Source organism: Eleutherodactylus coqui, chromosome 7 (genome assembly GCF_035609145.1).
Source record: "Eleutherodactylus coqui strain aEleCoq1 chromosome 7, aEleCoq1.hap1, whole genome shotgun sequence".
Classification (NCBI taxonomy): Eukaryota; Metazoa; Chordata; class Amphibia; order Anura; family Eleutherodactylidae; genus Eleutherodactylus; species Eleutherodactylus coqui.
This window is the reverse complement of record NC_089843.1, coordinates 229,821,721-229,836,524: the sequence shown is the minus strand read 5'-3', so window position 1 is coordinate 229,836,524 and position 14,804 is coordinate 229,821,721. Positions and strand designations below refer to the sequence as shown.

Below are 14,804 nucleotides of genomic sequence, written 5' to 3'. Positions count from 1 at the left end.
TGGCGATCGGATGAATGGTGTAGTAGCGCATAAAGGACAAACAGACAGACACGCAGACAGACACGCAGACAAACAGACAGACACGCAGACAGACACGCAGACAAACAGACAGACACGCATACATTCAATTTTATATATATAGATTAATTTCTGTTGCCTTTTGCAATAAATAATTCCATGCATTTTTGAGAATCGCTTACTGTATATATTTGATAGGAGTCATGTATTCAGTCTTGTTACACTTTAGTATATTACATTTATTTAGGTATGTCTGCATCAGGATATCCTAACATTAAAGGGGTTGTCTCGAGGAAGCAGTGAATTTTTTTTTTGCCCAGTCCCCCTAATTAAGCATACATTACTAAGCCCCCCTGTAAATGACTTTTCTAGCTGGTTTCTACTTACAGTTCCAGCGTTTCAGCAACTTATAAAAATTTTCCGAAGATGGCCGCCAGCTCTTTTCCCATCGCTTGCTGTAGCCCGACGTGCGCGCTCCCGAGACGCTACCAGCTGTGTCTCCCTGACAACCAGACGCCCCGCAGCCGCCGACCGGACCCCTGGATTGAACGCGGCCGACCACGGCACACAGTCACCCACCGCCAGGCAGCAGGTAACCGGCGCAGCCCCCCCCCCCCCGGCCCAGCGGCAGCCCCCCCGGCACAGCGGCAGCCCCCCCCCCCCCCGGCACAGCGGCAGCCCCCCCGGCACAGCGGCAGCCCCCCCCCGGCCCATCACTTACCTGGGCGGCAGGACGGCGGGACAGCTGGGCGGCTTCTCGGGACAGGTGGGCGGCTCTGCACCTTCCTCTAACAGAGGATGGTACAGAATGGCCGCTCCAGCGCGCTCCCGTGCAGTGACAGCTCGTCTGCGCATGCGCAGAAGAGCTGTAGCGGGGAGCACACTGAAGCGGCTCGTGCTGAAAGGAGAAGACCGGCCAGCGCAAGCGCGTCTAAAAAAGCAAGCTGCCAGCGAATTTAGACGGAACCATGGAGACGGGGACGCCAGCAACGGAGCAGGTAAGTGAATAACTTCTGTATGGCTCATAATTAATGCACGATGTATATTACAAAGTGCATTAATATGGCCATACGGAAGTGTATACCCCCATTGCTTTTGCGGGACAACCCCTTTAAGTATTTTAATAGGTATTCAATAAAGTAAGACTTTAGTATAATCTTTCAGTGCCTTTATATACCTTCTTTTTTTTGTTTATTGGTGGTATTGGTCTTCATAATTGAAGGCTGAAACCACGATCATGTACCCTTAAACCCTTTTTTACCTTTGTGAAAGATTGAAAATTACACATGAAAGATCCACATAAGATATATGACAATAAAATTCATGGACCTGCTACGGCAGGAGAGCTGTCATGCATGGAATGCAACGTCAGGACATATACTAAAATGTCCACTGTATAAGGCTAACTTCACACGGGCGAGCGTGATATCAGGCTGTGTATCAAGGCCCGATATCACGCTCGCCAACATGTAATTTCACTGCGGATGCGAGGGCCTTTTATTTTAAAACCGACTTGCATCACTTTGGGGAAGTAACGATCCACTGCCAAGGCTGACAGCATAGTGTCTCCCATTGTTTACAATGGGAGACCTTGCATCGCACTTGCATGCACCTAACACATGGTGCAATGCTGCCAAGGGCCTCATTGAAAACAATGGGTGAAGCAAGGGTACGTCCAAAGATAGGAGGTGCCGCAATCTGTTTCTCTCATCACGGTGCAATGCAAAAAAAACATTGCTCATGTGTATGACCCCATTCAAAGGAATGGGGTTCATATTCGTGCAGGATTTGTTTGTCTCTGTGGCGCACAAATCTCACACAATTTTCTCAGCCATGTAAAAATGGCCTTATAAATATTTGTTTTTACAAAAAACGTTGTGAGCATCTTGTGCAAGCAATGCTGAACCGGTGGCGGCTATCTGTAAGGAATACAGCGATTCGTAAAGTTTTCTATACAAGCCAATGTAGCTTCTGAAGAAAAGAGTCAAGCCATCAATCAGTTCCAGTAAATGTCAGCATACCATTTTCTGAGTGACTGCTGCCCCCTGATGTACAAAACTACATCTTACTAGAAGATGCTTTGCTGTGTTCTGTGCAGTAAAGTGAGAGAATACTGCAAAAATCAAGAATAGTCCCTGCTTCTCTGACTATTCTTGCTTTCTACACTTCTTCCTGACTCATCAGTGCATGGTTTTGCATCTATGGAGCAGTAGAGAAGAAGGAGGACCAGTCAATGCTCTGCATGCTTGCAGGAATTGGTTGTTGGAGCCATAGGCCATCACTGCTAGGCTTGCTTTCTGCATTGCCCCCAGAGTCCGGCTACAGTGTGGCAACAGAGGAGCATATTCCTCACCAGTCCCTCCCAGGTATGATAAAGATGGCTGCAGCACTCGCATTATGTAAGCTGCAGTCTAGGCTGATTTGGTCAGCATATGGGTCATATGTAGAGCACATTAGTAATAATATCAAGCAGGCAAGGGCATGTGGAGGAGAAAGGCCTTAGCTAGACAGAAGGAGCTGGAAGGTTAGAGAAGTGAGCATCAGAGGAGTTTTAAGTTTAATCTAATCTATAGATGTATGGGGATAAGCATGGGCGGGCAATAGCAGGCACATGGGCAGGGTTTAGTGACAGAGAGGTGTCTCGGGTACAAATGCGCAATCTCTACTTGCTACTTGCCAAGGATCAGCAGCCTACAAAAGAAAGCAGGCATAATAAATATACAGTAGCGATGCGAATGATGTATATGTTTGATATTAGTAGTTATTAGCGTAACATTAAAGGGGTTGGCCACGATAATAAAAAAAAAAAAACAGTTTCCCCCATGCTAAAACATAAGAAACAAGCTTCTACTTACCCCTCCGAATTTCCACAATGATAGCTTCAGCCTTCCCTGTGACGTGATGTTTACAGGCTACAGAAGTTTTTTTTCAGATTGCCACAGGCTGCTGCAGCCAATCACAGACCTCAGTACTTGAATGATGAGGTCTGCAACTGGCTGCAGCTGTCTGATGTCCTGTATACAGACTGCTTGCAGCTTGTAAACACAGATACAGCACAGAGGACCAAGCTGCATAGTGCAGAAAACATGAGAGTGGTGAGTAGAAGCTTGTTTTCTATGTTTAAGGACTGGGAACCTGCTCTTTTTAATTATCTCAGACAACCCCTTTAACAGCGCATGTCCATTGTATGCATGAAATGTGTGCACTGTGAGGGGGGCACTATTACTAAGTGGGCCTCCAAGATGGCACTATCACTCTTTCTTTACACAGAGGCCCCTGCACTCTGTGCCTGCCACTGGTCCAGATTGGTATGTAGTATTTGTCTAGTGTTTTAGTGGTGTTTGCACAACAGGAGTGAAGGGTGTAACTGACTTTCCTCCTTAATTACAAATATTAGACCCAACGCTATTTCAAAACTTTAGCACGCTTCATCACAATCCTTCACCAGCCCAGAATATCAGGCTTTCTATTTGGAGAGCTTCATACAATATAGTAAAGCAACTAGTCACACTTCTATAGCACATTTAGAAAAGTATTTATCTTGCAATCACATGAGTTTCAATCCAAGTACATTAGAATAAAAGAATGCTGTTGTCTCTGCAATCTCACGACAATTTGCAGAGCTATTATGCCTTTACTATGTGTGAGTGTACAGTGGGCATTATTCTTGTGTATCACATATAAGAGGGAATTATAAGAATGTGATGAATTTTGGCACTAAAGATCACTAAAAATTGTATTTTGTCCTAAGAAGTTCACTAATATCACATTTCTTAGATACATAATATAGATGGTGGTATATGATGTATTGTATTATATAAACTTAATATTTCTGTAATGTTTTATTTTTTTTTAATTAAACTATGATTGGAGAGATCTGATTTTTGGATGCATTCACCATTGCCTAAATGCTCTTCAGTTCCACATTTCTGTCCTCCCTGAGCTTATCTTAGTTCACGTGTAATGGTTGGTAAAAACCTACTTAGGGATGTGGTCTACTCTGATGTCACAAGGTTGGCAAGCAAGGAAATGAGAAAATATGCATGAGCTATGAAAATTGGATAGATGTTCTATTGTCATTAAAGGGGTTGTCCCGCGCCGAAACGGGTTTTTTTTTTTTTTCAAACCCCCCCCCCCCCGTTCGGCGCGAGACAACCCCGATGCAGGGGTTAAAAAAGATCACCGGAGAGTGCTTACCTGAATCCCCGCGCTCCGGTGACTTCTTACTTACCTGATGAAGATGGCCGCGGGGATCTTCTCACTCGGTGGACCGCAGGGCTTCTGTGCGGTCCATTGCCGATTCCAGCCTCCTGATTGGCTGGAATCGGCACGTGACGGGGCGGAGCTACACGGAGCCCCATTCAGAAAAGAAGAAGACCCGGACTGCGCAAGCGCGTCTAATTTGGCCATTAGACGCCGAAAATTAGACGGGCTCCATGGAAACGAGGACGCTAGCAACGGAGCAGGTAAGTGAAAAACTTCTTATAACTTCTGTATGGCTCATAATTAATGCACAATGTACATTACAAAGTGCATTAATATGGCCATACAGAAGTGTATAGACCCACTTGCTGCCGCGGGACAATCCCTTTAATTGCTAGAAATGTGACAGTATTGAGCAGCTTCTTGAAACTGGCATTATTTGTATCTTTGTTTTTCATATGAACTCTTTTGACACATTGTTGAGATATTCCAGTGGTTGCTGGATGTTTAATGTAAATAAAGTATTTTACCTGGTTCATTTTAATGAGAAAGCAGTCAATGAAATCCCGAGGGTTCAACGGATCGAATGTTTTTTGATTTATTTTTACTCTTTCAGTAACAAACTCCATCAATTGTACTAAGAGTTTGTGAATTTTCTGGTGCGGTCCCGGTACATGGTTCATTATCTCTGGAATCATGTCATGAAACTAGGAGAGAAATGAGATGAGAACTTATCACAAACTATAATGGTTATGTTTCCAATAATTGGTTAATGTTTGTAAAGTATTAGATTTCTATTACACATGTTAACCTATGTATACAGCTGTAGGGTTAAGGTCTACACTATGACATACAGTGATGGGTTCAGTTCCTGATACTTAGCAATCAGTTTCATGTTCACAGCCTAGTACTTGGTCAGACTTACATGTAGTGGGTAGTGTGACAATAGCTGGTTGTTAGAGAAAAATATTAGTCTATAGCATCTAGGGACAGCCCAATTTTATTGTGTATATGAACTTTTTCTAGACAGATGGCAAGCCTTCTCTTCTCTCTATATGATACTGACTGTGTTTGACACTTCAAAATTTGCTGAAGCAGGGCAGTCATTGAGGACCCCCAAACTTTCAGAGCTACTCATTCTTTTTCTCGGTCCGATATCTCTGCTCTGTTTGGGTGTTGTGACAAAACTGGACTTCTACAGAGTGGAACCGGGTTGTCTTCAGCGATGAGTTTAGGTTTAGTTCAGGCACTGACGATGGCCATGTTCATGTCTGGAAACCTAGGGGTGAGCACCTCAATCCTGCCTGTGCTGTGGAGTGGCACAATGCTCCCACTGCTGGTGTGATTATCTGGGGGCCATCATATATGACAGTTGGTCACCCCTACTAGTGGTATGAGGGACGATGACAGTTCAGCTATATGTTTAGGACATCCTGTGTTTCCTTTCACAGCAGAGCTTCCAAGAGGCATTTTCCAGCAGGGCAATGCTCGGCTGCACACAGCATGGTTGTGACAGGAATGCCTTCACAACATTACCATGCTTCTGTGGCCTGCCTGGTCACCATATTTATCACCAATAGAACATGTTTGGGACAATCTGGGGTGACAACTTCAACAATTTATGAGTTTGCATGATCTAGAATCTTAGTTACAGCAAATTGTGGACCAATATACTGCAGGATACCATATGGAACTTGTATGCCTCCATCCCCATATCATATCTTGCATCCAAACTAGAGGCAGCCCAACAGGATACTAGAGCCTCCCTTCAAGTGTTCAGTTTTCTGCAATAAATTATCCTTTTGCTTTGATATTCTAATAATTACTTATATCAATGTTACAATCACACATAGAAAGTTTAATTCAATTACAACTATTCCTCCTATGTGCTTGTTTTTTTGGGGGTTTTTTTTTTTTTACAATAAGCGTAGATTGTTCTCTCTTCAACAAAAACAAGCAGGGGCTTTAAGGCAACAAATGTAGGACATGTAGGTCATTTACCTGTCCTGCGGTGGAGCTCATCAGCTGAAATGTTTCATTAAAATTGTTGAGAAGCCTCAAAAACTTTAGGTCTTCATACTCAAATCGATTCCCAAACACAACAGAGCAGATGACATTGGATACAGCTTGGACCAGGATATTCATAGGGTTAATTGGTGACTCTGTAATAAAGGAATAAGTAAACAGTTAATGCAAAACGGATACACTGGGTTCAGCCTAGTGTAAGGTTTTTCAAAAGTTCAAAGTCACTTCACAGTTTTTTATGCAGCTTACCCAGCCTTTCCATGTGAAGAGTGCAACAGACAGGTGGTAATCAGCTTGGAAATCACATGCAACATAGAAGAGTCAAGTCCAGCACTTCCATAAGAGCAAAATCTTTTTAATTGTATCATTATTATCCCTGTTTCATACCTTGCACCATAAAGTCCTGCACTAGTCCTAACACAGTTTACCAGTTTTGCCTAGAGTGTTACTTTAACATTAGATATGGTTCATATTACAGTCACCTTTGCTAGCCAGTGGGATGCAAATAACAAAATCTGGCTTTTGTAAAGACAGAATATGCAAACTCTACAGAATATATATCTGAATAAATCTCAGCCCAGTGCTGCAAATAACACCATAACTGATTGTATGGCAGCAATTAATCATAATATAGCCTTTGGAGTTTGCTTTTCAAAATTCTGTTGACATGAAAATTGTAGGGTGTGGACATTGCAGAGATATGTAAGTATGGGTGTTATTGGCTCTGTATTCTGTGTTTAACTCAAGTAACATGCCAAATATATATTATATTATACCATGCAATTTATTCAGAGAACAGAACAAAGTGAATTCTGCACCTGAGTACATTTTGAATACACATCCCATCACCCCATGACACATTCACAATCTCCTGCTTGCAGACTAGACATTCTCTGACTTTATCTCTATGCACTATGTCTGAGAATGCTTGGCTGTAGTGCATCTCATAAATCTCTTAATGGACTTGAGTATTGACTTAAAAGAGCCTCATGTTCTGTTTACCAAGGTTAATCAGTCGTGTTGCTGCGTAGCAAACATTGTCATTGTGATAACTTTCTTGTAATTTTCTGTCTCTTTCTGTAACTGTGCAATGGATATAATACAATCACTTGAACAACAAAGATTCCCTTTTGTTTAATTTACTATTGATTGCATACACTTGTAACTGATTTTTAAATGGCACAACTTTACGCAATCCTGAAAATCTCCTACCATTTGGTGTCTATAGCTCCCATGTAGAACTATGCATCACCATGGTTACAGATTACAGACAGACCCCCGTGTGGTCTGATCCTGCAGTCATATGTTACTCTGTTCATCTGCACCCTTTTATTGATAAATTACAAGAACCTTGTGACCAATGGCAGCCAGGGAGGGAGACAAGGTATTAAAAAGTCACTAATGCAGGTAGTAGGGAGAAAAGAAGGGAGGAGCGAAGACACTTCTTCCTGTTACTGGGTCAAATTTTGAGAGTGAAGAAGAGGACGAGCAGGAGGTAAGGGAATTAATACTACTTGGGAATTGAGAGATAATTTAATGCAAGATGTTCCGCATAGCTCTTCAGCAGTGAGATATGTGACAAACCCCAGTGCTTTAGGACTTGTGTCTCAAAATACATGATTTTGACCATTTTGGGCAACCATCGTTTGAAAAATTAATACAATCATTCATGAAGGCCACTTTGTCTGCCAAAAATGTGATCAAACTTGTCGTAAAATTCCATCCCCATCCAAAATGCATAAGCAAATACAGACAATCATTTGTCATGTTGTATAACTAAGGAGCTGTTTTTTTTTTTGTTTTTTTTCTTTACAGACTTCCTGGTTGTCCTCTTCTATCATTATTCCTGCTTAATCAGTTTTTATTGAAGCATTTTAGTTTTTACATAACCATAAATAAACATTTTCAATCATCATCATTGCATGTAGCTTTCATTAACCCGTTTAGGACCAGCCACAATAAATTTATGGCGGCTGGTCCTGGGTTTAGAGCACCGCTGATAGTAACATTACAGTGGTGCTTTAAGTCTCCTGCTCTGCAATCAATCAGAGGCAGGAACGGGAACAAAAGGCAGGAGGGGTTTTTAACCCTTTCTGCCTTCTGCTTCCCCGATACACAGTGCTCAATGAGCACTGTGTGGGGAAAGTGAAAGTAACATGCACTTTCACTACGGAAGCCCGGGAGAGGGAGGGGGGGGGGGCATGTGACCTCCCGGGATTCCCTGCTACTGGAGAGCTGGAGGTCCACACTAGACCCTGGCAGCTCTGCAAGTGGCTAATGTCACTACAGGGGTTGCTTTCCCCTGTAACTGGGGCTCCTATTGATGCCCCAGCTACAGTGGGAAAGTGTCAAATAAAGAAAAAAAACATATGAATGTCCCCCAGAGGTCTTAAATAATGTCATGGGGGACATGGATAGTAAAAAACACAATTATATACATAAGTTATATAAAATTACAGAATAAAACAATATATACATAAGAAAGAAAATAACACAAAGCAGACGACAAGAGTGGAAGTGACATCAGACGCCAGGAGCAGCGCGCCGAGGCAGAGGAATGAGCGGGGGGGGGCTGTAGGGCAGAAGGGGACAGCAGACCAGCGGAGGAGCCGATACCAGCGCCCGGAGGTGACAGGAGTCCGAGGAAGAGCCGGCAGGAGGAGTGCAGAAGCGGAGCAGGTCCCGGAGCAGCAGCAGAAGGGCAGAGTGAGCGGCCGCCGGGAGAACAGGTGACATCACTGTGGAGGAGCTGCAGGAGCCGATAAGTATCTTCTGTGTGTGTGTGTGAATCTAAGTGTTTGTCTTCTGTGTATTTAGTGTTTCCTGGTTGTGTTTTCTGTGTACCTAGTGTAAGTGTGTGTGTCTGTGGGTCTAAGTGTTTGTGAGGAGGGGGGAAAAAAAATTTTGTTGTGTGAGTGGTTGAGCTGAGGGTAAGCGTCAGTGTGTGAGCGGTTGCGCAGAGGGGGCAGCATGTGAGAGGTTGCACAGAGGGGGCAGCGTGTGAGCGGTTGTGCAGAGGGAGCAGCGTGTGAGCGGTTGCGCAGAGGGGGCAGCGTGTGAGCAGTTGCGTGCGAGTCAGTGTGTGAGCGGTTGCGCGAGAGTGGTCCTTGCAGGAGGCAGCAGGTGAGTGGCAGCGTGTGAGCGGTTGCGCAGGGGCGGCAGCGCGTGAGCGGTTGCGCAGAGGCGGCAGCGTGTGAGCGGTTGTGCAGAGGCGGCAGCGTGTGAGCGGTTGTGCAGAGGCAGCAGCGTGTGAGCGGTTGCGCAGAGGCAGCAGCGTGTGAGCGGTTGCGTAGAGGCGGCAGCGTGTGAGCGGTTGCGCAGAGGCGATGGCGTGTGAGTGCTTGCGCAGAGGCGGCGGCGTGTGAGCGGTTGCGCAGAGGCGGCGGCGTGTGAGCGGTTCCACAGAGGCGGCAGCGTGTGAGCGGTTGCACAGAGGCGGCAGCGTGTGAGCGGTTGCACAGAGGCGGCAGTGTGTGAGCGGAGTGTGAACAAATCTATCTTCACTACTTCCACAAGTAAATCGTAGATCCCCATTAGGATGAGCTCCATGCTTGGGAATGTCATCCAGTGTGCTACTTGTGCAATGTATGCGGTCCTTGATCAGCCGATCGAGGGTGCATACTGTTGCGCGAGATGCGTGCACATTGCACATTTAGAAGCCCAAATCCTGGATCTAAATGGGCAACTGACAACACTAAGAGCCATTGACATCATGGAAATGAGTTTGGTCCTCACTGAGCAGGCACTCGCTGGGGTAGAGGAGGGGGCGGATGGTAGCACGGAAGTGCAGGGGGAGCAGGCAAGAAGCTGGGTGACAGAAAGGAGGGATAGAGGGAAGAGAACCAGGGAGGCTAGTCCTGAACTGGCACAACCCAACAAGGTTTCAAGATTGGCAGATGAGGGGGATGCCATTACAGAGCCTGCACCGCTGCAGCACGACACTCCCTCTGAACACCAGGGGGATGACTGCTCCAGTGAGACGGGGACGGGGAGCGTAGGGCAGGCTAGACAGGTCCTAGTGGTGGGGGACTCAATTATAAGGGGAACAGATAGGGCAATCTGCCATAAAGACCGGGATCGTCAAACGGTGTGTTGTCTTCCTGGCGCTCGAGTTCGACACATGGCGGATCGGATTGACAGATTACTGGGAGGGGCTGGTGAGGATCCAGTGGTCATGGTGCACGTTGGCGCCAATGAACAAATTAGAGGTCAATGGGGGGCCCTCAAAAATGATTTCAGGGACCTAGGGTCCAAGCTTAGGGCGCGGACCTCCAGGGTAGTTTTCTCGGAACTACTACCTGCACCTAAAGCCACACTAGAAAGGCAGCAGGATCTTAGGGAGGTAAACAAGTGGCTCCGGAGTTGGTGTAAGAAGGAGGGATTTGGGTTCCTGGAGAACTGGGCTGACTTTGCTGTCGGCTACAGGCTCTACCGTAGGGATGGACTGCATCTTAATGGGGAAGGTGCAGCTGTGCTGGGGAGAAGATGGCTAGAAGGCTGGAGGAGTGTTTAAACTAGGGACTCGGGGGGAGGGCAAAATGATAAATAGTGGGGTAGCCAGTGTAGCTAGCGACCTGGGTCAAAGAAATGGGAATGGGGGTCGAGCGTGCGCGCGGGGGGGGGGGGGGGGAGTTAGTACAGTTAGAAATGTGAGGTCAGCCAATAGTACGAATAGCAACAAAACGAATTTAAAAAACAAAAATAACTATATCAATTGTATGACCACGAATGCACGAAGTCTGATCGGTAAAGTGGGTGAGCTTGAAGCAAGAATGACTGATGAGAGTTATGATATAGTTGGAATAACTGAAACATGGCTTGATGATAAGTGTGATTGGGCGGCGAATTTACAGGGGTACAATCTCTTCAGAAGAGACCGAAGGAACCAGAAAGGGGGAGGGGTATGTCTGTACGTCAAATCGAACTTAAATCCGAGACTACGGGAGGACATAGGTGTAGGAGACGAACAGGTGGAATCTCTGTGGGTAGAAATACAGGGAAGAAAAAATAACAAAATCCTGATAGGGGTCTTCTATAGACCACCAAAAGCAACAGAAGAAAACTTACTATTAAGGCAGATAAAAGAGGTGTCAAACCGCAACGAAGTAATTATAATGGGGGACTTTAATTATCCAGATATAATATGGGAAAATGAGACCTGCAAATCTCACAGGGGTGATAAGTTCTTGAGAGCAATTAAAGATAATCATCTGAACCAACTGGTGCAGGAACCAACAAAAGGGAGGGCCATTCTGGACCTAGTACTAAATAACAAACCGGACCGAATAAAGGGGGTACAGGTTGAGGGACACTTGGGGAACAGTGATCACAATATAATCAACTTCCAGCTGTCATTCAATAAGAAGCCTTATCAGGGAGCGACAAACAAACTAAACTTTAGTAAAGCAAAATTTGATCAGCTTAGAACTACTATCGGTAACATTAAATGGGACAACATCCTCAAAAATGCCAGTACGGAGGAAAAAAGGGAAAAGTTCAAAAGGATCCTAATCACCTCATGTGAGCAGTTCATTCCCTTTAAAAATAAAAGAATCTCAACTAAAAGGAAACCGATGTGGCTCGACAAGACGGTAAGAGGGGCAATAAATGAAAAAAAGAAAGCGTTCAAACTACTAAAGCAAGAAGGCAGCGAAGAAGCGCTAAAATCGTACAGGGAAAAAAACAAAATATGCAAAGATACAATCAAAATTGCCAAGGAGAAGGCGGAAAGACTGATCGCCAAGGAGAGCAAAAACAACCCGAAACTAATTTTCAACTATATTAACAACAAAAGGATTTGCAGGGAGAGCACTGGCCCTTTAACGAATAATGCAGGAGAAATCATTGAAGATGATGGAGGGAAGGCAAATCTATTAAATAGTTTCTTTTCAAGCGTATTCACAAACGAAAAGGAAATGCCACACGAGATGCAGGGAAATAAAATAAACCCCTCGCAAAATATGTCATACCTAACGCAGGAGGAAGTGCGGAACAGGTTAGAGAAGATTAAAATCGATAAATCGCCAGGCGCAGATGAAATACACCCAAGGATGCTAAGGGAACTAAGTGATGAGATAGCTAGGCCGCTATACCTAATATTTCTAGACACTATCAAGACCGGTGTTGTACCATTGGATTGGCGCATTGCCAACGTGGTTCCAATTTATAAAAAGGGGACAAAAAGTGAGCCTGGTAACTACAGGCCGGTAAGTCTCACTTCAGTAACGGGAAAAATTTTCGAGGGGCTCCTGAGAGACGCCATCGATGAGCACCTCAAGGAGAACAAGGGAATAACTCCTCACCAGCATGGATTCATGAAGGGTCGCTCATGTCAGACAAATCTGATCAGTTTCTACGATGAAGTAAGCTCTAAGCTGGACCTGGGAGAGTCTATTGATCTCGTATATCTGGACTTCTCTAAAGCGTTTGACACCGTGCCACATAATAGGCTAATATACAAAATGAGTCAGCTCGGACTGGGCGAAAATATCAATATTTGCAGATGACACAAAATTATACAATATAATTAATGCAATGGAGGACAATGTGCGGCTACAAACTGACCTAGATAAGCTGGGGGCTTGGGCAGAAAAATGGCAAAAGAAGTTCAATGTTGATAAATGTAAGGTTATGCACATGGGCAGCAAGAATGGATGTTACCAATATTCACTTAATGGGGTACCGCTAGGGAAAAGTGATATGGAAAAGGACCTGAGGGTACTAGTGGATTGTAGACTTAACTGGAGTAACCAATGCCAGTCAGCTGCTGCAAAGGCAAATAAAGTTTTGGGATGCATTAAAAGAGGTATAGGGGCGAAGGACGAGAACATTATCCTTCCACTATATAAGGCAATTGTCAGGCCTCACATGGAATACTGTGTACAGTTCTGGTCACCGGTGCTCAGGAAAGATGTTACGGTATTGCAGGGGGTTCAAAGAAGGGCAACTAAACTAATACATGGAATGATGGGACTAGAATACCCTGAGAGACTATCTAAATTGGGACTATTTACTCTAGAAAAAAGAAGGTTAAGAGGCGACCAAATAACCATGTATAAGTACATGAGGGGACGATACAAGGATCTCTCCCAGGATCTGTTTATACCCAGGACTACGACAATAACAAGAGGGCATCCGCTACGTTTAGAGGAAAGCAGGTTTCATCACCAACATAGAAGGGGATTCTTTACTGTAAGAGCAGTTAGACTGTGGAACTCTCTACCTGAGGACGTAGTGATGGCAAAATCCTTAGAGGAGTTTAAAAGGGGACTTGATGTCTTTCTGGAGAGGAAGGATATTATAGGCTATAAATCTAAGATTATTTGTTAATCCGGGTGTACAGGCAGGTAGGAACTATTAGAGGTTGATCCAGGGAACAGTCTGATTGCCATTAGGGAGTCGGGAAGGAATTTTTTCCCCAAAAGGGCTAATTGGCTTCTGCTCTTGCGGTTTTTTGCCTTCCTCTGAATCAACAAAACAGGAGGCTAGACAGGCTGCACTAGATGGACATTGTCTTCATTCAGCCTTACGAACTATGTTACTATGACAACAAAAACCATGGCTGTATGCACCCTGTAAACCAAAACCATACATACTATATACCAAATGTACGAAACATATAGAGGAACCCATTCCCATACTTTAATTTTAGTGTAAATATAAAAATGATTTAAAAAACTATAAATGTTAAAAAAACAAACTTTTTTTTAGCTTTTTACCCCCAATAAAACTAAAAAACATAGTCCTATATGTCATGGAAAAAACGCAACAAAAATAATTTTGGTAGCTAAAGGGAAAAAAAACAGCAGTAAACCGCCACATGGGTAAAATCCCTAAAAAGTGTCTGGTCCTTAAGGTACAAAACAACCTGGTCCTTAAGGGGTTAAAGCACCTAATACTTTTGAACGCAATCAGGTAGTTAAGCAACAACAGTAATAAATTCCTAATTATTGTAATAGCCTTTAAGGCCAATTTAGACACAACAATTACTGCTCAAAATTCACTCAAAAGCCATCTTTTGAGCAATAATTGTAAATGTGCCCATCTTTCACTTTTCTCCCAATCAATGGATTTCAGTTTGGCATGAAATCCATCTTTCAGTGGAAAAGCTGATAAGACAGACTATGTGCCGTGTTCTGCCCGGGGAGTGCTGATAACAGCCGATTACATTGTCTGAGCTGTAATCAGCATGTCAGAAAAAAGGGAATTTATTCAGCGAACAGCGGCCGGGCTGTTCCTTAAATACAGCTCCTGGCGGCTCACACGCTAGTAATTCGCACTAATAGGCATTAGTACCAAGTAATAGTTTATGCAAAAATGATCGCTCAAAAGCCATCTTTTGAGCGATCATCTTTTTGTCTGAATGCACCTTTAATCAGTATCACTATCTTTCAAATGACCTAAAAGTTGTGTTTGTCTAAGCCCTATTTTTTTAAGCTTTCCCGCGAATCATAGCTCTTAGTACATTTACCAGAATTAGATTGTTCTAAAAGGGAAAAGAAGGGGGGGAAAAGGAGGGGGGCAGGGGAGGGGACCCTCATGCATACACCAAACACACA

General features: G+C 44.2%; 1 protein-coding gene across 1 annotated transcript in view; it reads right to left on the bottom strand.

Moving 5' to 3' along the window:
• Nucleotides 1-14,804, bottom strand: part of LOC136573242 (cytochrome P450 2G1-like) — an 85,940-nt gene that overhangs the window by 30,302 nt on the left and 40,834 nt on the right. Inside the window, exons 4-5 of the mRNA XM_066574540.1 lie at nucleotides 6,223-6,383; nucleotides 4,752-4,928 (exon numbers count right to left, since the gene is read on the bottom strand). Coding sequence (XP_066430637.1) covers nucleotides 4,752-4,928; nucleotides 6,223-6,383 — 338 coding nt within the window. The remainder of the gene's footprint in view (nucleotides 1-4,751; nucleotides 4,929-6,222; nucleotides 6,384-14,804) is intronic.